This window comes from Theobroma cacao, chromosome 9, assembly GCF_053813885.1.
Source record: "Theobroma cacao isolate CCN51 chromosome 9, ASM5381388v1, whole genome shotgun sequence".
NCBI classification, from domain to species: domain Eukaryota; kingdom Viridiplantae; phylum Streptophyta; class Magnoliopsida; order Malvales; family Malvaceae; genus Theobroma; species Theobroma cacao.
The window spans coordinates 46,820,261-46,842,976 of NC_142647.1; the positions used below are offsets into that span (position 1 = coordinate 46,820,261).

The 22,716-nt window shown below is 34.8% G+C and overlaps 2 protein-coding genes across 3 annotated transcripts; one reads left to right on the forward strand and one right to left on the reverse strand.

The window, feature by feature from the left end:
• Positions 1-367: 367 nt before the first annotated feature.
• LOC18590440 (coiled-coil protein) lies at positions 368-16,011 on the forward strand. Of its 2 annotated transcripts, XM_007015965.3 has the most exons (26): positions 368-925; positions 1,666-1,833; positions 2,438-2,512; positions 3,579-3,657; positions 4,281-4,345; positions 4,543-4,632; positions 4,755-4,844; positions 4,984-5,070; positions 5,342-5,425; positions 6,378-6,497; positions 7,098-7,126; positions 7,223-7,355; positions 8,293-8,332; positions 8,440-8,876; positions 9,599-10,143; positions 10,245-10,308; positions 10,432-10,534; positions 10,651-10,814; positions 11,215-11,340; positions 12,976-13,046; positions 14,238-14,300; positions 14,464-14,536; positions 15,054-15,173; positions 15,278-15,355; positions 15,485-15,535; positions 15,639-16,011. In XM_007015965.3, the coding sequence occupies exons 1-26, from the start codon at positions 668-670 to the stop codon at positions 15,738-15,740; spliced, it is 3,315 nt and encodes a 1,104-aa protein (XP_007016027.3). In that variant the 5' UTR covers positions 368-667; the 3' UTR covers positions 15,741-16,011. The 2 variants fall into 2 exon arrangements, with proteins under 2 accessions (XP_007016027.3, XP_007016029.3); XM_007015967.3 differs by lacking the exons at positions 368-925; positions 1,666-1,833 and having other exon boundaries at positions 2,453-2,512; positions 4,286-4,345.
• A 1,567-nt stretch (positions 16,012-17,578) lies between these two features.
• Positions 17,579-21,711, reverse strand: SCPL51 (serine carboxypeptidase-like 51). Its single transcript, XM_007015968.3, has 13 exons — positions 21,263-21,711; positions 21,036-21,130; positions 20,741-20,848; positions 20,396-20,636; positions 20,229-20,272; positions 20,019-20,086; positions 19,797-19,902; positions 19,488-19,693; positions 19,334-19,403; positions 19,069-19,119; positions 18,798-18,850; positions 18,558-18,690; positions 17,579-17,891 (listed from the first exon to the last, which is right to left on the reverse strand). The coding sequence occupies exons 1-13, from the start codon at positions 21,387-21,389 to the stop codon at positions 17,814-17,816; spliced, it is 1,380 nt and encodes a 459-aa protein (XP_007016030.3). The 5' UTR covers positions 21,390-21,711; the 3' UTR covers positions 17,579-17,813.
• Positions 21,712-22,716: the final 1,005 nt, after the last annotated feature.

Genomic DNA, 22,716 nt, shown 5'->3' on the forward strand with positions numbered 1-22,716 from the left:
CAATCTTAAAAATAAAAATCATTCATAGCTTACCTAAGGATTGAAAATTTTAGTCAAAGTAGTTTAATATAGTCTGTATATATATAATAGTATATTGAACTTGGTCATTGCTTTTGAATACGGATTAAGGACATGAAAGCTTGGAATGCAGACATGTAAAAGAGTTAGCAAACGAAATAATTTCATATAAAAATCAAAGTGACTCTCATTAATAATGTACTTTAATAACAGATCAGGCTTAATAGAAATTTGTAATTTCCCTTTCAAAATAAAAATTCGAGATTCGTAAAATCAAACATGCCTCAAGGCAAATGCGCATGCTGGCTTCTGGAAGTCATGCCTCTCCAACGCGTAATTGGCCCATTGCCTAAACTCCAATATCTCACTGTCCCGTCTTCTTAGTCGCCGAAGGGCTCCAAAAGTCTACGAAGAGGCCAAAAATCAACAGCTCACGAAAGAAATTTCAACCAAACAGTCCCTAACTTTAAAAAAAAAAAAAAAGGAGAAAAAGAATCAAATCTAATCGAACTTCACTCCCTGAAGACTCCTTCACTTCCTATCGTATCGCAGAAAAGGAAAAAATAGATCTCTAAAAGAAAGAAAGAGAAAAAGAAGAAATGCGTTTTTAAGGCGGGGATGTTTGTTTTTGATCTAAAGTTGAAATGAAATGCAGCAGCCGAATCTGTTCCCGTTCGGCAGCGTTTTCGGGAATCCGTTTCTGTTGAATGGCGACGCTGGCGGTGACGGTGGTGATTTAAACGACGGTGGATTTGAGAGCTCTAGGGTTTTCTTCTTGCTTCCGTTTTTGTTATTTCAAGGAGGTGGAATGGATTTGTCCAAGGTTGGGGAAAAAATCCTCAGCTCCGTACGGTCCGCCAGGTCGCTTGGTCTCTTGCCTTCTGTTTCTTCTTCTGATCGCCCCGAGGTAAATAATGTAGCTCGAGGTTAACTTAATCTTTGATCATTTTGATTATCGAGTCTTTATTGAGGTTTAATCCATTGCATTTGATCAGTTTTCAGAATTTTGATAGCAATAACTTAGTGTTACTTTAATGAAGTTTCATTAGATTTGATTAGAAGTAAAATTAGTTCAGTTACTAGAACTGCTGCCTTCTAAACGACTATGGCTTTGTTTGGTTGTTACTTTTGCTGCTTGTTTTTACTTCCTCAAACATATGCAATAAAGTAAAAGCAAACGCTAGAAAGAAAAACCAATTACTGATGAAAATGGAACATATGACTAAAATCCAACACCGAATTCTAATAAAAGTAAAATCATGCATGTTGTTCTTGAAGAAGACACTTTTTTAATTTTTAATTCTTCAAAAATATAGTTTGCTTTTTATATCTCACTGTGCGATTTGCTCTTTGTTTCGGGAGGCAAAGAGTAAGTAGCAAAGGTAATTACCAAATGGTCTCCAAGGAAAACAAAGCAGTGGATGGAACTGAGCAAAGATTTTTATGTTTATTGAGCTAAAAGTTTGCTGGTTATGTGGTTTATGCAGTAGTCATGGTCATAGGATGTTAGTGGATACTTCTTGTCTGGTACTACAGCTCAGTTCTTCTGTATACTATGCTCTGAATGGTTTCCTTTGAATACGTTAAACTCAAATGAGTCATGAATCTTGAAATTTGGATTCATATGTTCTTAATTATCTTATACAGGTTCCAGCTCGAGCTGCAGCAGCAGCTGCTGTTGCTCGTGCTCTTGCAGGATTGCCACCTCATCAGAGATATAGTCTTCCATCAAGTTCTGAAGAACTGAGGTCAATCTATGGAAGTAGACCTCAGAGTCAAGTAGTGGAGGAGCTAGAGGAAGCTTTCTATGAAGAGGTGCTTTGTGGATATTAGTGCATTAGTCGAATACACATATCAATTTTAATTTGGGAACTGTTGTTCGTAGTACAATGCAAAATCAGTGAAGTTATATTTATAATTGCAACTTCTTTAGTTATCTAAATGATAAAACTGAACATAAAGGAGTTATTATGATTGTATTTTTGTTGTTTTAATCTTTTTTCTTTTTGATATATCTTTATTGCTCTTTTTCTTCTTCATCACCCCCTTTCTTCAATCCATAGTAATCATATGCTAAAGTATATTTGGCGAATATATAAGCTGCAAGGACATGAGAAGGATGTTATGGCCTGCATGCTGTTTCTTGTTTGGTATAAGATTTTTAATGACAGAAGGAAAGAAAGAGGGGGGGGGGGGGGGGGGGGGGGGGGGAGAGAGAAGGAGCAGTGCAACTATAGTTCATTGGAATTTGGAAGGATACAAGAGTAGTGCCAAAAGAAAAAAAGTGAATGACTAGTTTCTATTTTGTATTATAATGAAGTATGATAATTTTGTATATGTTTCTTCAATCTGTTTCCCTTGATTTATTTGTTGATGCTAAATATGGTGTTATTGTATTAAAGAAGTCCACCTATGGCAGGATTTTGATCCAATAAAACACATTCTGGAGCATATTCCTTCTGAAGAAAATGAACTAGAATATTTTGAGAAACAGGTATTGTTTTGATTTAGTTTTTTTCTTTTTGAAGTAGACTATTTCTTACTCTACCAATGTTGTCTGGATTCACTGATTAGACTGTTAAAAAAGATGAAAAGAATGAGTCAGTTCTGTTGCATATCTTCTTCCATTTGAGCACCTCAATATTTATGTTGTGTGAGTTTTAGAATTTTAATCTTTATATTACCTTTCTTGGTGATTTTGATCCCATCAATATTGGCCAACTACTGTACACTACAATGTTTAGATCACCCATTTTTTTTGTTTTAATTCTGAGAAAAGGTTTCATCATTTTTTCTATTGATTCGTATTTGTTAAGTGTATATTATAAGTAGTGCATATGCTATTGGTTTGCTGACTCTATTCATGAATGGTTTAACTTGTTTGTTGTCCATGAACTGTTGTTTGCTCGTTATTATGGGTGACACACTAATAACTGATTTGTATTTGGGAATATGATCATGACGTGTTATAATAACATAAGGTGTTGCCTGAGTTATCACTGGGCTGATTTTTGGGGTTCTGTGAATTGCCCGATGTCAAGTAAGCAATTGTGGAGCTAAGATCCTAGGGTGTACGTTGTACCGGTGAGCTAAACATGTTCAAGGTTTCATCCTTGTCATGTGTGCATAACCGTTTCTTTCCTATCTTTGGTTTCGCTTTTCAAGCATTTAGAATCAAATATGTTGATTCTCTATAGGTTATAACAATGAGGAGGTATATTGTTGTTTATGGCTTTGATGACATTTATGCTTCTATTGGTTACTTTTATGCATGTCAGCCTTTTAATTGATGCGTTTTGATCAGAACATTTATAAAATCCTATGTCATATGTTAAATGTGGGTGATTAATTTTACCTTTTTTGGGTATGACCTAATTAGTTGTTAAATTGGGATTTGGCAGAAATGTTAGAGAGGGAGGTTATGTGTTGTGTTCCATTGTTTGTGAGGTGGTGCCTGTTTTCTGGGAATTCTTAATGAATTGGCATCAGACAGTTTTGTTCTTTTCTGGAATTTTCAGTTAGATGATATGTTTAGCAATGCATCTTCATCTCTTTTGTAGGCCACTCTTAGATTAGCGCAACTGGATAGAGTAGCAGAACGTTTATCCTGTCATGTCATGGAGCATCATGAAGTAATGGGTAAGTTTTCTAGTGAGATCTCTCATGTTTACTTTGCAATTCCAAGGATGTAACTTCTGTTTGCACATCATTTTATTATATTGTATTGATATACAAATTGTTGCTCATCTCTAAATGGTTGAAATGAAAAGTATTTTTTTTGCATCTCTGAAGGAGGTGTTGGTGTATGATATCTTGACTATCAATCATCAGAGTCTAGGGAATTCTTTACTCCTTAAGCTTTATGTTCCAGGATATATATATAATATGTAAGTATATGTTTGTGTGTGTATGTATGTTAAATTGGTCCCATGATATTAATTATTCATTGAAGATGGAAATATTAGCTCGATTATTACTAAGGCGATTAACTTCACATGGTGTGTTTAGTTTTGGTTTCATTGATGCCTGTATCATTTCTGTGGGGTTATGCAGAACGTGTTAAGATTTGGTTGTCTGTTGCTTTCTTTCTTTAATTAAGGTGACAACTTTTAATTTAATTATTTCCTTGGAGGATGGGCTGGCAGTGCTTAAGCTTTTTTATTCCAACTTTAATTTAGCTGTTGTGTGTACTATGGTCAATAAAAGTTCAGAATTCATTTTGTCTTCCTTTAAGTGAGGTTTTGATACTTGCTTTTGGCCAGTGAAGGGGATGAATTTGGTCAGAGAATTGGAGATAGACTTGAAGGTTGCAAATGTCATCTGCATGGTAAGCATTTACATTGTGACAAAGTTTTATGTGTAATTGTTAAGGAACCTCATCTGGAGAAAATGTCAGCTCATCGTTACTGTTCTTTGTTTTCCCAGTTCCTGGTGATTCTGTTAACTACAGTAGATAGTACCTGTACAGCTTTTGTGCTGCTACTGACTCTGTATCTCATTAGAGTTTGTTTATGGTGTTTGCAGAATGGAAGAAGGCATCTAACCTCATCAATAAACGAGGTTTCAAGGGACCTTGTTGTGAATACCGATTCTAAGAAGAAGCAAGCTCTTATGGTAAATCCTCTCTTATAGACACCTTAGCAATGCCTTTCTTTGACTTTGACTATATTTTTCTTCCTTTTGGCTTTTTGGGAGAAAAGTAGAATATTTTCATATTCTTCATGTTTCTCATATAGGACTTGCTTCCAGTACTGGCTGAGCTTCTTCATGCACAGGACATGCAAGCAGCACTTGAATCTCTTGTTGAGGAAGGTAATTACTGCAAGGTGAGTTTACAACTTTGTGCCAGTAACATATGATATATATTATGTATGATTTTTTGTTTCTTTCCTCCCCTCAATTTACTTTATGAGTATTATTTTCTAGCTCTCTGGAAGAGTTGACTTAATGTAAGTTATTGCGCAGGCATTTCAAGTACTATCTGAGTATTTACAACTACTTGATAGTGTCTCAGAGCTCTCAGCAATACAAGAGATGAGCCGTGGTGTGGAGGTAAGCATTAAGTTTCTATTATTTAATTCTTATATAATTTGTAAACAAAGGTGTTCTCTCTCTCTCTTGCTCTCTTAATTTCTTCTTCTTCTTTTTTTTTTTTTTCAATTCTATTAAGAGCTTATGAAAGCTATGTGTTAAATCATGGTGCTGCATCTTTTTGCTCTTGAACCAAATTTTTGTTCATTCTTACTACTTGCTCATAGTCAATTATTTTGGATTACAAACACTTGTGAAAGCTTTCTTTTCACTATTTTAAATATTAATGCAGGTTTGGCTAGGCAGAACTCTTCAAAAGCTGGATTCGCTCTTGTTAGGAGTGTGCCAAGAGTTTAAAGAAGAAGGCTATTTAACTGTCAGTGTTTTTATTCTCTTCCTTAATTGCGATCATATCCTCGTTGTTAAATGGTGCATGAATGAATTTGTTGATTTCAACTTTTGAGATGCTTTCTGCATCACTTTTGTTATAAAGTTAGTTTTTTCAAAAGATTTTATTTGTCTGAAGTGTATCAAAACATGTGGTGGGTGCCTCATGACGATTGACGAGTTCAATTTGTGGTTGATATGTTTGAGCAAATTGATGATGTATTATTGGTTGCACCTTTCATTGTACAACTATGTTTCAGTTGTATGCACAGAGTGCTAGGGAGGCAGATCAAGAGATCTGGTAGATTCATGCTTGATTACTTTGAGTATGAGTGCTCTTACGGCTTTCTTTGTTTGGATATTGTTGTGGACTAGAGTAGATACTGCTTCCTCCTGCTCCCCTTTTAGTTTTCAACTGGTCTGGTACTTTCTTGTTTTCTCTTTCTAGCAGCTTGCTTAGAATGGAGGCTAATCCAAGTTTTTGCCAGTTTGTAGGTGCATTAAAACTCCTTTGCTTGATAGTTATTGATGGAACTTGGATAAATTTTTGTCCATAAGGGAGGTCAACATTATTTAGTTTACATTGCTTGAGAATCACATTATTTGATTGAAAATTAATGTTGTATAATTCTCATTGTAGTTGCTGAGCTAGTAATTCCCTATGGCCCATGTTTAACTTTACTCCAATTTAGAAAAGTTAAATTCTTATCTAGTATTTTATTTTTTCTTTGCCATATTTTCCAACTCTCTCTCTCTTGTTTGGGTTGGCTTTATGGGCTGTCTAGCAATTAGCACAATTCTTCTCATTCCTGTGCACTTCATGATAGGGCTTATCAAGTTCTTTGACACTTTTCTCCTTTTATTAAGGGAAAATTGCAAGTTAGAAATTTATGAATATAATTGTTTATTATTTTAAGGTTAGTACATTTGCAATGCTTCAGGTGGTTGATGCTTATGCTTTAATAGGAGATGTCTCTGGTCTTGCTGAAAAGATACAAAGTTTCTTCATGCAAGAAGTTATCTCAGAAACTCACTCTGTATTGAAGAGTATTGTGCATGAGGTACGCTGTAATACTAATATTCTGTAATACAGACTGTAGATTCTGGGGAAAATACAGATTGCACCTCATAATTTTAATTTACAACTTAATTATAAGTAATATACTACTTACATGCTCTTAACAAATTATTGTAATGTACATGCTGATTGGTAGGTAGTGCCAATTCTAAATTTGAGGCCTTTTCCTATATAACATGAACTTATGCAGATGCATTGGCTGGGAAAGGCTAGTGAGTCAAAAGGGTGCCTCTTCTAGTTAATTATGTTGATACAAATCCAAATTCAGTGAATTGGATGATAACATTTAGGACTGTGGCTGATAAAAGAGTACATACGTATATTAGCAGTCTATCAAAGGGAGAGGGAAACTTGAATACACATGGTTGACTGTTATGGACAGAAAACTGTAGACAAGAAAGAGAACTAATTATAAGTTTCTTGTTTGAGTCCTACTCTGCTAGCTTCTGTTGAGGTTGTTTTCTTGTGATCTTGTCCTTGGCCTTCTTTTTGTCCTTTTTTACCTTTTGCAGCTCATGATGCTTATGTTTTTCACTGTTATATGATTGGACAACTTACTTAGATGATTGATTAACTTTTGCAGGATCAAGATGTACATATGCAAAGCAGTAGGTGTGCCTTTTAAACTTAATTGGTCTTTCTATCAACTATGAACCAGCACTTGATATTTTGCTATCATTTCTAACTTATGTTTTAATTTGACTCCAGACTTACCTACAGTGATCTATGCCTTCAGATACCTGAATCTAAGTTTAGGCAGTGTTTGTTAAGAACACTAGCTGTTCTGTTCAAATTGATGTGTTCATATCATGAAATCATGGGCTTTCAGCTGGAGAATAAGGTGGACTTGATTCCTTATTGTTTCTTATTTGTCTTGTGTACAATATATTACTTGTTTATGTAAAATATTTGTTGTTGTGTGCTAGTGATTATTGCTACTTAAAAATTCCAGTTGTCTCCAAGTTTTCTTTCCTGTGAAATATATGTGGAATTTTTTTCACTTCTCAAGCTTTGGGAAATGTGGAAAAGAATTTTAGTCAACCTTATCTGCTTAGAGTATCCAAGACCAAGAAATATATCTGCATATTATTAACCATATATGGGAGGGCTTAGTTAGTATCGGAGTTAGGCAAGTCCCTGCTTTAATGCACACGGCTCTTCCCTTTTTATATAAGTTTTCTTTTGAGGCATCAGTTTGAATCTATTGTGTGGTATATAAGTGTGTCAATGTATGTGCATTCATATGAAATCTTTGTGGGTTCTGTGTTAATGCTATGGCTTTTTGTTTGTTCCTGTTTTTTCCTGCTTATAGGGCTCTAGTTCATTTGTCTTGTATACAATATATAACTTGTTTATGTAAAATATTTATTGTTGTGTGCTAGTGATTATCACTACTTAAAAATTCCAGTTGTCTCCAAGTTTTCTTTCCTGTGAAATTTATGTGGAATTTTTTCACTTCTCAAGCTTTGGGAAATGTGGAAAAGAATTTTAGTCAACCTTATCTGCCTAGAGTATCCAAGACCAAGACCAAGAAATATATGTGCATTTTATTAACTTATATTATGGGAGGGCTTAGTTAGTATCGGAGTTAGGCAAGTTTTCTTTTGAGGCATCAGTTTGAATCTATTGTGTGGAATATAAGTGTGTCAATGTATGTGCATTCATATGAAATCTTTGTGGGTTCTGTGTTAATGCTATGGCTTTTTGTTTGTTCCTGTTTATGGGGGTTCTAGTTCCTTTGATTTCTTCCATTTTGAAACGTTTTTATCATTTTGCAGGTTTTAGAGTGTCCAACAACAAATGCCAAATCGATGGAAGGTAACATCTTTTGTAAATGCTGTAAAGGTTCAGGACATTGATTCAGTTTCTAAAGTTCCTTGCGATTCCTGATGGGTTAACTGCTCTTTCTCTCTCTGAATCTGTAGATGGAACACAAGATTCTTCTTCTGTAGAGGAGTCTAGAACAGCCACTTACTCAGCTGATGCATCTGAAAGGACAGAATCTGGAAATGTAGAATCTCATGATCCAGTTTCTGAGGGTAGAAATGACGGTGGTGCAACATCAAGCAGTGGATCTCCGTGGTATCAATTGAGGAAAGAAGCCATAGCTTTTGTTTCACAAACCCTTCAGAGGGGACGTAAGAATCTTTGGCAACTTACGACTAGCCGAGTATCAGTGTTGCTTTCTTCCTCTGCTGCTTCTTCTACGAGCATTCATCAATTTTTGAAAAATTATGAAGATCTTAACACATTTATCCTGGCTGGGGAAGCCTTCTGTGGAGTTGAGGCAGTTGAATTCAGGCAGAAATTAAAGGGTGTTTGTGAAAATTATTTTACAGTGTTTCATCGGCAAAACATATCTGTAAGTTGGATTTCACCCTTGTTCTTCTTCATGGTAATTCTTGTTGTTGTTATGGGTATTGGAGGAGTAGGGTTTTAAAGTTCAGACTTTCTTTGGAGGCTGGGGGTGGATACCAATAAGTTATAGCTAGTCATGGGCTTCATAGGTTGTTGTCTGCATGGTTTTAAGTGTTACACAGATTGCGTTCAATTCTTTCATAGATTGATTCCCTTAACAATCCTTTTATATCAGAAATTTCAAATTCATTTAATCTGTAAATTACTAATAATTCTTGCATTGTTATCCTGTGATTCAAAATTTCATGGTGGGTAATTTTTGAATGATCTGTAATCGGTATTATGGGCTCAACAGTTATGTGAATGTGATATATCTATATTGCCAGATTTTGGGCATCTCTTATATGCATTAATGTTTGTAGTTAACTGTTGATTTTGAATTCGTTTGTGCCAATTTCCATGAATCTTTGAATAAAAAGAGAAACATGGAGCACTGTTTTTGGGGGACAGATATCAATGCTTGCATGATTATCTTCTTGCATATTATAACACTGGATTTGTTTGTTGGCTTAAATTTTTTGTCGCAAATACTTTTCATGTTACGGCGCCAACAAATTTTGGCATTGTTACCATTTTAATTTCTGCGCTTTTATCATATTACCTTCTGTCCCATAATCCTAATGCAGTTGAAACAGAGCTGGGGCTTACTTTTTGTTTCATTTCCAGGCACTTAAAATGGTTTTGGAGAAGGAAACCTGGCTTAGATTGCCACCAGAGACGGTACAAATAATTAGTTTTGCTGGGCTGGTAGGTGATGGAGCACCGTTAATTGCTGCATCTGATGGTAAATCTTCTAATGCTAGGGTGCTTCACACTAGCAAATCAGCAAACGCAGTTGACACGGGTGCCACGAAGAGTGGATTTTCTCCTTGGCTTAGAAATGGAAACCCATTTTTGCTAAAAGTAAGCGGCAGTCCAAAAGAAGCTCATAATTCCTCCCCACTTAATGGAGCAACCTCTGGTGAATATGAGGGAAATGTTGATAATCTTCACGGTGATATTGGTTCTCCACATAATGGTGATGTAAATCATATAAATGGCTCCAATTCTATGGCAGAAGAAGAAAATGAGGATTTACTTGCTGATTTTATTGATGAGGATAGTCAACTCCCAAGTCGAATTTCAAAATCCAGCCTTTCAAAAACTTACTCCTCTCATTGCAGTAATGATGAGTTTACAGCACAAACTGGATCATCTCTTTGTCTTCTAAGGTTAGAAGCTCTTTAGATGCTATATAGTTTAAAAAAGAAAATTGATCTTTCTATTAAGCGATGTGGATGCATTGAGCTGTTTTTTTATTTTTACACATTAGGTCAATGGATAAGTATGCGAGGTTGATGCAGAAACTTGAAATAGTAAATGTTGAGTTTTTTAAGGTGTGTTTCTGGTTAAACCTTTCTTTTCCTAAGCTTTACATCTTTAGCTGCGTAATACAATCTGAACACTGTTTTTTCTTTTTCCCTCTAAATTATTTTTCCTGATTCAGTACATTGTTGCAGGGCATATGCCAGTTATTTGAGATGTTTTTCTATTATATATTTGAAGCATTTGGTCAGCAAAACATGAGTTCAAGTGGAAAAGGTTCTACTGACTCTCTTACTTGTAAGTTAATTTGCTGTGAATACATGATGGAAATTCATTTTTCTATTAATATCTCTTTCCTTTATGTCTTCACTTTTCAATTATATATTTTCATTTTATTTGTTTGTTATTTCTAGATCGGTTAAAGACAGCTTTATCAAGAATAACACAAGATTGTGATCAGTGGATAAAAACTTCATCAGGATCCCCTTTATCTCCACTCGCACACACAGATGTGACACCTACTGTTCCTCAAAGTCCAAATTTTGGTCCTCCAGTGGGCACCTCCTTTGGTCTAAAGGTATAAAGTAAATTTCTTTTTGAGTCATTTATTGAGTGAGGAAGATCATAATCTGTTTTTTCTCCATGTTATTTTTCTTCTCCTGGATTGGATGGGGAAAGTTGAACATTATAAGCAGATTCTCTTGTTCTCCTATCACACTCTCCAATTTTTTGGTAGTTGTATTTTTCAATGTGATCATACCTAAAAGAACAAAAAAGAATTTAGATTGTTTCTGTTGATGCAACAGTATTGATAAAAATGCTGTGCACCAACTCAACAACGGGAATCTACATTAAATGCATATTGGTTTCTTGATAACTTCAAAATAAGGTTGCTTTCTCTGGATTTTGTTTTCAAGACTGGAACGAAGCATTTGGTAACTTCTGTGCCAATCAATAACTGGATGCTTATGTTGCAGGAAAGATGTGCAGGTGCTGATACTGTAGCCCTTGTTGCTCGGATATTGCATAGATCTAGAACTCATCTCCAATCATTGCTGCTGAAGAGTAATACAGCTGTAGTGGAAGATTTCTTTGTGCACCTGGTATGTTTCTCATGTTCAATCATGTGGGTTTAGATAATGCAAAAACTGAAACTTAAGTGATTAATTTTGACTTAAATTTTGAGTGATATGTCTGAATAAGACCAGAAAAGTTATTAATTAACACTATAGGACAACTGCTAATCCATATTTACTGGAACTGAAAAATACTAGTAATAATAATGCTTAATCTCTTTTCTCCCACAAAGGATGTCTTGATTTCTGTTTCAAGATATTTCAAATATATGTGTATTATTAAATAAATGGTCAAAGCAGTAAGTTTTCAAGATTTTAGCTCCACCTTTCATTTTAAAAGCATGTTTATTAATACTTTGTGGATCTATACAAGGATAGGGGTAATTCCACTGAATCTTCTAAGTGAGTTTGTGAGGTCAGTATTAGAGTATTTGTAAGCTGGAAGGGTTATGAGCTGTTGTCAACAAATTTAAAATTTTTAATCATTTTTCCTTATTCTTGCACTATGTTCAGTCCAAACAAGTCAAAATGCTGGTCATGGTCAGTGAACCAGCCACAAAATGGAAATAAATATCATTTGATTATTAAAGAGCAAAGGCCTAATAAAAAAATTAAAATTGTCATACAAACAGGTATATGCTTACCAACATAACTGATCCAAATAGCAAACAGAAAAACTAAATGCCAATTAAGAGCTAAAGGATGCAAAGCTTGATAAATTGGGAAATTTGATTCCCATTTTATTGATTTATTAATTTGGTACATTGAACTTTTTTGTACATCTTGAACATATCATAATACATTCAAGTGTATAGTTTATACTTTATACTAAATTTGATTAACTCATTTTTTGGAACATATATGATGAAAATCCAGGAATAATAAATCTAACCGACTGAGCTTGGTTGCTTGAACAATTAGTTGTGGAATCAGTTATTTGTTAATATAAAGATTCTTTAAGTCCATTGACACTATATTGTGCTAGATTAGTATGATGGCTGTATTGAATTACTCTTTATGTAGTTTATGATTTAGTTTAAGATTTTTATTTTTTGATCTGTGTAACATGTGGACAACAGGCACCAAGGGGGGGCCAACCTATGTACAAAGCTAGGTTTTTTCTAACTTGCAGATCACACAAAATTTATAGCATCAGTTACTTTCATTAATTGTTGCCTATTAACCCTTACTTATGTGTATTAAATCAATTGTCCAAGAGCTTTGATGAGGGTAGCTCTTCCCCCTAAAAGGCCCTACTATTGCTTTCCCTACACCGAAGCCAAAATGTAGATGGACCGAATCTATCACCTTTCTACTATCTGTACAAGCATGTATACCTCTTTAAGTCATCACTCCTCCAAATCAACCCTGCCTACAGCTCAAGAGATTCCCAGCATAGCATAAGTTAAGCTGCTCTTGCATAAGGAAAACCACATGTTTAAGCTGTCTCTCTCTGGCACACAGATTTTGCTTTTACCTGCTTAATATAGAGCATATTTTTCCCCATTAAGTTTATCTTTGTCTGTTTAATATATAATTAATAAAATTCATTATTGGTTTCTCAAGTTAGTATGCTACTGTCTTATCCGTATATCTTATTATATGTAGTTAAATTTTACAATTTTTGATAAAACAATACGAAGTTTACTTGGTTATTGCCAGGTGGATTCTGTGCCAGATCTTACAGAGCACATACATAGGACAACCGCAAGAATTCTGCTCCACATTAATGGGTAAGATCATTAAAAATAATTGGATTTCTACTTAGTTATTATTGTTGCTTATGCTAATTGCTTTTTGCTCTTAGACACAAAAAACAAAGAGTGCATATGGATGCAAAAGCAAACAAAACTGTTTTTGAAGGATTACAAATTGAAAATTTGACTTTCATGAATGACAAAAACCATAATTTCACTTGTATATAAAATTATTATGATTGAATTAGCAATAATATTTTTGACATTTGTGTATTTTTATCTATGATTTTGCTTTTGCTTTATGGCAAAAATAAATGAAACAAAATGCAAGCGAAAGCAAGGTGCAAAAGAAATAATCCTTTGTTCCTTATGTTTCTAAAAGTTGATATTAATGTGTTCGTGAGTTTGTATAGCCTTGTAAATACTAGGACTGATTTTTTAGGATTGTTTTCTTCACTCAAGCTTGTAGTGAGCCAAACTGTTGCAACAGTTTTTGCAGCTGAAAAATCCCATCCAAATTTATTGAACTAATGAAGAAAAATAATCTGACGTAAAAAAGGCAAATATTAATGAAAGAGTTGGAAATAGTTCTTTAAGTGCCTGGAAATGGTGAGTTGTGGGAAATGGAAGGAGAGTAAGCACAAATGTCATGCCCGTCCATTATATTTTCAAAGTACGCTAAAGACATTTGGCCAACCATACTTGTTAATTTTGATGATTGGATACAGGGTGAGGTTATCTGTCAGAAAATTTATCAAGGTTATTATTCATGCTGAGATTTGCAGTCTCTGGTTGACTTGGGTTAAGGTGCTAGAATTCAGTTTTACATGCCAAGCCCAATGAAAGTTCTATTATGTGGCGAGATTTTGGTTTTTATAACTAGCCAAGCCACTCCCTGGGCTCTTTCCCTCTTTTCCCGTTTACTCTGCGGTTAAATCCATTGGCAATAGCAATGAAAACCCTGTAGAAAAGGTGTGATAATGATTAATTACTTTGCTCTACTATGGGCTGGCCAAATGCAAAAATATAGTTTCTATCATGCCAGAGATTTTCCTTAGCCATAAGCGAAATCTATGCTTTAGCTGCTTGGAAATCTTGATATTCTTAGATGAAATTTTTCAGTGAGACGAACGGTAATACTTACAGGCTGGTCTGGTAGATTGCTGCTAAGTTTAGGAAGTGCTGTTCTCTTAGCAGTTCTCCTAACAAAATCAGAATTTTTGGCAGGTATGTTGATCGGATTGCTAATGCGAAATGGGAACTGAAAGAGCTTGGGATGGAGCACAATGGGTTTGTTCTTTTGGGATCATCCTCTTTCTTTACAAGTCATTGCTTTCATTTTATGTTTCAGTTTGTGATCTCATATCGCCATAGATTCTTTCTATTATCTTTGCTTAAATAGATCCATGACCACCATTGGACAATTCTCTGACATGAGCTGTTTAATGAATAGGTATGTGGATTTATTGTTGGGAGAATTTAAGCACTACAAAACAAGGCTTGCTCATGGGGGAATTCACAAGGAGGTAACATGATCACCATCCTGTTAAATTTAGCAAAATAACAAAATTAATGAATATAAAATTGTTAACCCAGAGTTTGCTTTTCGTTGACACTCAATGAGCTGCTCATGGAGTAATCATTCATGTTAGAAGCAAGCTAGTTTCCTTAGTAGTTTAAAATATAACTGGGGTACCGGTAAGCAGATTGATTTGCTAATGAAGTTGAAAGACCATTACAAACATTAAGAGGGAAGAAAGAGAAGGAAACAATATAACCAGATCGGATTGTAGTAATTGTGACATGAAGTCTATAATAGAACGTTAATTTGCTTAGATATGGTCCTCATTTGTGGAACATAAAGATACTCAGATGTGAAGTCAGCATCTTATTTGTACAAAGAATACAAAGGATTGCTGGTTTAATGTTAGTGTTCATGTGTGCATGTGATTATGACGTCTTTGCTTTTTGTTGAAGAACAAATACAGAAAATATAAAAATGTGAAATGATTTACTTTAAGCTATGTTTTTGTGTTGATTTAGGTTCAAGACCTCCTCTTGGGCTATGGACTTGAAATTGTTGCAGAAACTCTTATCGAAGGTCTATCACGAGTGAAGAGATGTACTGATGAAGGACGAGCTCTCATGTCATTAGACCTTCAGGTGATTGTTTGGAGTTTGACAAGAGTTCTCTATTATGTATTTTCCTGGTTATCTTGCATGTTTATCTATTTTCGAACTTTAACTCTTTTTATTTTTCGTTTTAGGTTTTAATCAATGGCCTACAACACTTTGTCTCCATAAATGTGAAGCCAAAGTTACAGATTGTTGAAGCTTTCATCAAGGTAACTGCATTATTGACATGGTCATATCCAGAAACTGATGCAGAAACAGACTCTTCAGTGATATAGAAATGTCTATGGAGGATTAAGTTCAGTCATAACTAATTGCATTCTCTATGTTTGCCCTTGCAGGCATATTATCTGCCTGAAACTGAATACATACACTGGGCACGTGCTCATCCTGTAAGAAAGTGTTCTGTGTGCTACACCAAAAAGATGAATGCTTTCATTCATACTTTTTTGCTTATATTTGTCTTAGAAACCTGAAAATACTTTTGCATTGCAGGAATACAGCAAGAATCAAATTGTGGGGTTGATAAACCTTGTTGCTACAATGAAAGGTTGGAAAAGAAAAACCAGGTTGGAAGTGCTAGAAAAGATTGAGTGAGCGCAGGTACGTAGCCTCGGAATTACAATGTAAAGTTTCACGCTGATAATTTTTTTGTTCTTTGTAACGAATGGTGTATATCCAATAGTTTTCTTGATCCCCTTTCATTACATTTGAGTGCAATTGAGGTTGTATATCTTCAAATATCTCCGTTTATAATACATGTGCTTCCCTCAGAGGAAATATCTAATGTAATGTTAAAGTACACATGATGTTAAATAATCAGTTTATTTTAAATTAGTGAAGTTGGAGTTCTATGCTTTCTAGCGCATAGGCAGACTCATCACCCTGAAGTGATAAAGCAGATACATTAGATCTACTGCTCACCCTAAAAATGTCATGCTGATATAGTAAAATTTTCTTTGAACGTTAAGGACCAGCATAGTTGTGGGCTATTTTTCAATACACATCACTCACAGATGTAGAGATGTCAGACAAGCCAGCAAATCTGTTTTATAATGGGGTATGTTTAAAATTTTGAATTTGTTTTTTCTTCCAAAATGCAATGCCATGGGAATGGGATAAACTTTGGACTGGCCGACACTGTCTGACGTCTAGTCTTTCACCATCCATGACTTCATTTATATATCGACGTTCAACTGCTATTTACGCACGTGAAGTTGCATCTCAATCCATACACCATTACATCATTGCTGCGTGGGATAATGTTTTTTTAATTTTTCTGAAAAGGACAAAAAAACGGGGATAACCTCTTAATTACTTTAGTACTTTAATAGTTTAAGGACATTTTTAGATGCAGATACACTCTTAGACTAATAGGATCTTAAAAGAAGAGAAATGAGAAGCATCAGAGTGGTTTTGATTTGGATATAAGCGAGGGTGTGGGTCAGGCAAAATAATTGGTAACACAAATATATATGTATATATATATGTATGTATATATATATGTAGAATAAAGACAATATTCGATTCTTAAACATGATCATATACTAGCTGGTGCATCGGTGGTCGACCATGTGCAGTCCAATCCATCACCTTAATTAGGCTTAATTTCCTATAGAATTTATTAATTTCTCTAATCACTCACTCTCTTTTTTGCTTTTCTACAATCTGCGGATCGCAATCGCATATGTGAGATGTATAGACTGAGAAGATGCATGCCAAAATGTGAGCTAAGTCGAAGTAACTAACTTGGTTTTGTCCCATTACCCTGACAACTCTATAATGGAGTAGCATTTACTCCTTTAGCAAGTAGCTTACGAGTGCCAGGAAGAAATAGTACAACTCTGTAGTACTCTCTTGCACTATCCTTTTCCCTTCTCTTTAGTGAAGTAACGTACAGGGAGTTAATACAAGAAGGCATGGGCTACAGTAAATGAAGTATTGAGCTGTTGGGTTTGGATAGATTGCGTGCAGAATGTAGTGGTTTTTTGTTTGTTTGTTTTCTGCACTGAGGACAAAGGCACCTGAGAGTTTTCCCCTGCTGGGAGTCTTAGAAAACAGCTCCCTGCCCGGTTGTGACCTTTCTTTTTCTCTTGGGATTTGGGGAATATGTATATCTTAGGAACCAATTATCACTTCCCACTCCATGAATTTACTCATTCAAAATCCAAGAAAAAGAAATTTATGGACCCTGTATTAACACAATGGAACACATGTTCGAATTTCTTTGGGTCAACTACGAAATTTGGCAGGGGATTGTTGTTTTCACCTTAACGTACAGAGAAATTGCTTCAGGATTGTCTCATTTTGGTCTCGAAATCAAAGACTCCGAAACTACAATGCTAGAAACGCCTATTCTGTAAATCTTGGATATCAGCTTTTGTTCTGCGACTTTTATTTTTTGTTTCTTTTTTAATTTGCAATGGTCAAACAACTTAATCAATCACTTATTGTATTTTCTCCTTTTTTTTTTTCCACTGTGATCATAATAAATTACAAATTGGAGAAGCTTTCCAATTCACCAATCTTGAATCATCTACATTCTGTAGTAATTGCTTATCGTGTAGTCTCAGCTTCTGACAATTTCTGAAGACAAGCAATCCTCTGTTTCCTTGTTGTTTGTTTGTTGAAATGTCAACAAATAACGTCAAATCTTCTTTCTTTTCCTACTTAAGATGCTTCTGCAGCTGGAGACTGTGTGATTGCACCTGCCATGTTTAATGATACACAGGGCTGCTCCACAGGTACCTGCATATCATAATAATAGAAATTTTAAAAAATGTCAATAAAAATAGCCATATATTTACCTACATTATGTTCTAGAAAGAAAAACATGAAAGAAATGTATAAATTTTTCTTTTCTTTTTTTGCGTTTTTGTGTATAATAGAAGCCGACCAGCCAGAGTTCTTACACGTCAGAATTTTTAGTTAGGTATACTTTGAGTGATTGACAGTGTCCAGTATCTTTCACCATTAATTGCATTGGACTTTTTTCTTTCATATATTTATACATATTTGACTATTGTGATCATAATAAGTTCGATTATAAGGTGTTTATAAACATTGATTAAGTACAATTAAAATGTTACTTTAGGAAAGATTTTTTGCATTTAGGGCATATTTTTTACCAAATTCAGAAAGAAAAAAAATGCATTAATATTGATTAACATTAGCTTAACGAGTACCACAATTCCTTGATTAACATTTTCCTTTAACAGTGAAAGCACTATATAGAGCTGTCAGAACAGCTGTTACTATATTATTTAGTATGATGATTTTTCTATTTTTGAATAATGATGGTGGTTTTATCATAATTGATGGGGTGGCGGTGGTGATGATAATTATTGATGATGGAGACAAGACAATCATAGTGTTTCTTAAGAGTGGAAAGATGGCAAATAGTGTCTAACTTACAAAGTGTCCTGCCCCAAGAATCCAGTAAAACTGCAGATTTTTGTATGATTTGAGGAAGCCTTTTGTTCCTTGATCGCCCTTACAATACAGAGGAGTTCTTTCCTTGCTTAGAAAATCCTGGAGTCCTTCCCACCTGAAAATATATGAAATTGAATATAATTTGATAAAAAGAATGAAATGAGGTTTCTCGGTTAAGCACATAAAAATCGATAAGACAAAGAGAGAGGAAAGAGTCTGTACTTGAGCTTATCAACCCAGGCTTCAGTCCCCTTTGTTGCACAAATCACATCAAGCTGCAATAACCCAATCCAACTCAATTGCATCATTAATTGTAAGTTTAATTCAGGGAGAAAAAATGAAGTAAAATCTGCCCATAATTCAGTTATTGTTAGGAATAATTTTGGTGGCATTTGGCTCAATAGCTTAAGCATATGGCATTCAACTTAGGCCAGTATGGGTGCAGAAATTTGTTCACAGTAACTGGGAATTTGGGAGAACTGAGAAGTCTTACTTGCCCATTGTATACAGTGACATTGACTCCTTTAGCAAGAAGCTCATCAACCTGACAAAAGTAAACAAACAAATCTATGAAAATCTTTATTATTGAAATGAGTAGGGAAACCTGGTCTCCAGACAACAAGAGAGAAGAATACAAAGGTGGTGAAAAGTATATTGCATAACATCATGAATGAATTCAAAAATATTGACCCAAAATCGAAGAAAGTTCTTTAACTGTATACGCCTTTGGGAATGGGTACAAGTACAATGTTTTTTACCTCAGCAATCCTTGGATTCATAAAATCACCTGCCAAACGTGAGAAAACATAATCTGACTGCCCTCCCCATCTAAAAAAAAAATTGTACTTTTGATCAAAATTTCAAGAGGAATTTAGCAGAGTTATATTTCAGAAGCTGAGGTATTGAACATACGAGACATTAGCTGGGATGATCTTAAGCTTTTTCTTAATGACACCATTCATCAAACTATCAAGATCACCCCCATCATTGCCTGGAGAAACCCTCAAGGAACTCAGATATCTTGAGTATCTTTTAACTGCAAAAATCCCATTAGAGATCGCAGAAGAGGTTAAAGCTAGGGGGCCCGATCCTGAATCCAGAAGAAAATTGTAGAAATCCTGCAAATTCACTCAAAAACTCTCAGGCTAATGAGAAGAATATATGATAAATTTGAGGCTACCAAAAGAAGAAAATAGAAAAAGAGAGTTAAAAATACTATACCACTGAATTGCTGTTTTGGCTAATTACTGACTCAAGTTGACTCCAAGTATTTGTTGCTTCTTCATATTGACCATCTTTGAGTTGCTGCCTTATCTCCTCAGCTAGACTGATATTCCAAATGGGATTTTATCAGGTAACATGTATAGTTAATTATAACATAAATGCCTTGGAACTATTTTATCAACATTTGTTTCTTGCTAAAGAGGAAAACTAAATGTAGACCTCTTTGATTTCTCCATTCCATTGTTATCTAGCCGTGAAACATCCTTAAGAAGAGGCCCCCATGAAAACTGTAGCATCCAGATTGACAAAAGGGAAAATGAAAATCTTTACATAAAACCTATGCAGGCATTCTGTTATGCAAATTCCAAATCAAAATCCATTGCCAAGTCAAATTCACTGGGAAATTAACAATCGAATCCAGCCACTTACCACAAAATCCTCTGGTGAGATCCAACTATTTCCCAAGGCAACTCCTACATATCAGAATTCAGTTCAAAATCTTCAAAATTCACACCAAACACAAAACAGACTATGTCCTCTCAAGCTTATTGAAGATGAATGTTTGGATAAATTAATGTTATTGGAAGGTCGTTTACCTCCAAGTTTTAGCTTCAATTTTCCAGCTTCAATGGCTTTTAGAATTGATAATCCAGCAGTGACAGCAAATTTTCCTCCATAAGACTCTGCCACAATGTACAGGGGACTCTTTTGGAGGCTTTCATTTCTATTAAATAATTCAATCAGCAAAGTAGTTAAATCGGTTGCTGCATCATCATCAGTTTTCACAAACAACTTTGTGTCCTCCACAAAGCTGTATCCCGTTCCAACAGGGTTGTCCTGTATCACATCAAATACATTAATTTCCATTAAAACTCAAAAAGTTAAATCCCCATTTTTCTGGTACTGAGATTAAGCAGAGACTTGAATTATGGCTAACTAACCACAAACAAAAGATCAGCTTTTTTTAGCCAAGTAGAGTTCCTTGGCTTCAGGTTGGTGTCTAATGGCCCAATCTCCTCAAAGTTTCCAATTCCAACTCCTGAGGCACCCTATATTGTGAAGAAAACATATGCAAACAGTTTCAAAATTGAAGCAGAGCTGAAATCTAGTCAGATACAAATGAAACATGAAAAAGGAAATTCAAAAGTATAGTCTCCTTTGCTCATCAATTCACTTTATATTTAATGTTTTTGTTTTCACATGTCATGTTATAACAGATTCATATAGAAAACTTACAGGTCCACCCTGTAGCCATAGAATGATTGGCCATGGCTTGGAGGGCTGTTCAACTCTATAAGGACTCTTATAAAGCCACCAAAACATGTGTGCTTCTATAACACATATCAAAAAACACAAAATAGCCCAAGATCAGGATCATTTACATTAAACTTTTGGACTCAATAAAAACACAAAAATGAATGAGAATTGTACAAATTATGAAGCTATTGTTTGTTTCTTCTTACTTGGTCTGACTTCAACATAACCCCATTCTTCTGATCCACCTTGGGATTTGACAGGTCTGGCTATTCCTCCATGAAACAGAGAAAAAGAGAAGAAAACCAAGAGACAAAGAACATAGAATTTTTCCATTTGAAAAAAAAAAAAAGAAAACGAAAAAGTTTTTCCAGATACCCACTTCAGAGTCCACAGCTTTGAAGCAAACAAGCGCGGTAAATGAGGCAATATATATACTATGACTAGGTGATGGGATATGAACTTCTTGTTTCTGTCTGTAACAGAATAAAAACAATATAACTATGTGATATCTTCAAAGGCTGCTGTTTGTTTGTTATCCAATAAATTGACTAATTTGAATTCCAAAATTTAGTTTCATCTGCAGGCCATGACTTATCTCTAAATACTTAAATGATAACATAAAACAAATTTAAATTTTATAACTTTTTTTTAAAAAATTTGTGCAATAAACAAAGTGTATCTATGACTCCTATTTTGTTAGTAGAGTTATATATATATAGAAACTACTAGGATTAGAACCGGGTGAAGGTAAGCAATTCAAGAAATGAGTGAAAAGGACATAAAACAATGTAGCAATAAGCCAATAATCACATGGTGAGAAAGCCTGTTTCTTCAAAACATTTAGAGGGGATTTTTTTCCTTTTACTTAAAGAGAAAGTACATTATCTATGAAGGAGTACATTAAAGAAGGGATGGGTCTATAAATGGATGTATGTGGGGGTGGAGATATTGCGTGCAGGACGGTAGCTAGCTATGTTCCTGTTGTTCTGCTGTAAAGAAAAAGACGTCTGAGAGTTTTTTTCCTTCTGAAGAAAATGACTCTTTATTTATCCTTTTGTTCTTTTCATCTCTGCCTGTTTTGTAGGGATTTGGGATAACATTATTTGGAGCCAATCGAAGAAATGCCCTTCCTTCCAAGAGTTTTCACTTTTCATGCAAGAATCCAGATCCCATAAGAATTTTGGAATTTTCATAGTATTTTAATTATAGGCCAAAAGGTAGTAATGCATACGACATAGTCTAACCCTTTTTGGGGTCCACTTTTGGTCTTGACATTGCCTAATCTAGCTGTAAACTATGGGGTTTTGGCTGGAGATTTTGACTAGTTGCTCTCAAATTTTGTTGTCTTTTCTCTTCAGTTTGTTTGGCAGACCTAGATATTATAGAGGTAACCATGGAGGTAAAAACAAGGTTACTCGCTCCATTGATAGGAATTAAGTGATGAAAAACACTAATAAAAATGAAAATCAGGTTCTTGCTTAGTCAAACTTTGTTCAGTCCATCTCCAAAATGTAAATTTTGGGTGTAATACTTTACTGGCAATACTAGTTTTGACTCAAAAAAAAAAAAATCTAGTGTGTTTCTTTCTCAATCAACTTGAATAGAATAGGCTTTGGTTGGAGTATTATTTAATGACTGAATATCTTGATCTGGGGTAATT

Coding starts and splice junctions, on each gene's coding strand:
- LOC18590440 (XM_007015965.3), top strand. CDS start 668: ATGCAGCAGCCGAATCTGTTCCCGTTCGGCAGCGTTTTCGGGAATCCG. Junction 11,341..12,975: donor AAGATTTCTTTGTGCACCTG/GTATGTTTCTCA, acceptor GGTTATTGCCAG/GTGGATTCTGTGCCAGATCT. Junction 14,301..14,463: donor CTTGGGATGGAGCACAATGG/GTTTGTTCTTTT, acceptor TTTAATGAATAG/GTATGTGGATTTATTGTTGG.
- SCPL51 (XM_007015968.3), bottom strand. CDS start 21,389: ATGGAAAAATTCTATGTTCTTTGTCTCTTGGTTTTCTTCTCTTTTTCT. Junction 18,851..19,068: donor TCACTGTATACAATGGGCAA/GTAAGACTTCTC, acceptor GGGTTATTGCAG/CTTGATGTGATTTGTGCAAC. Junction 17,892..18,557: donor TTCTTGGGGCAGGACACTTT/GTAAGTTAGACA, acceptor TATGATATGCAG/GTACCTGTGGAGCAGCCCTG.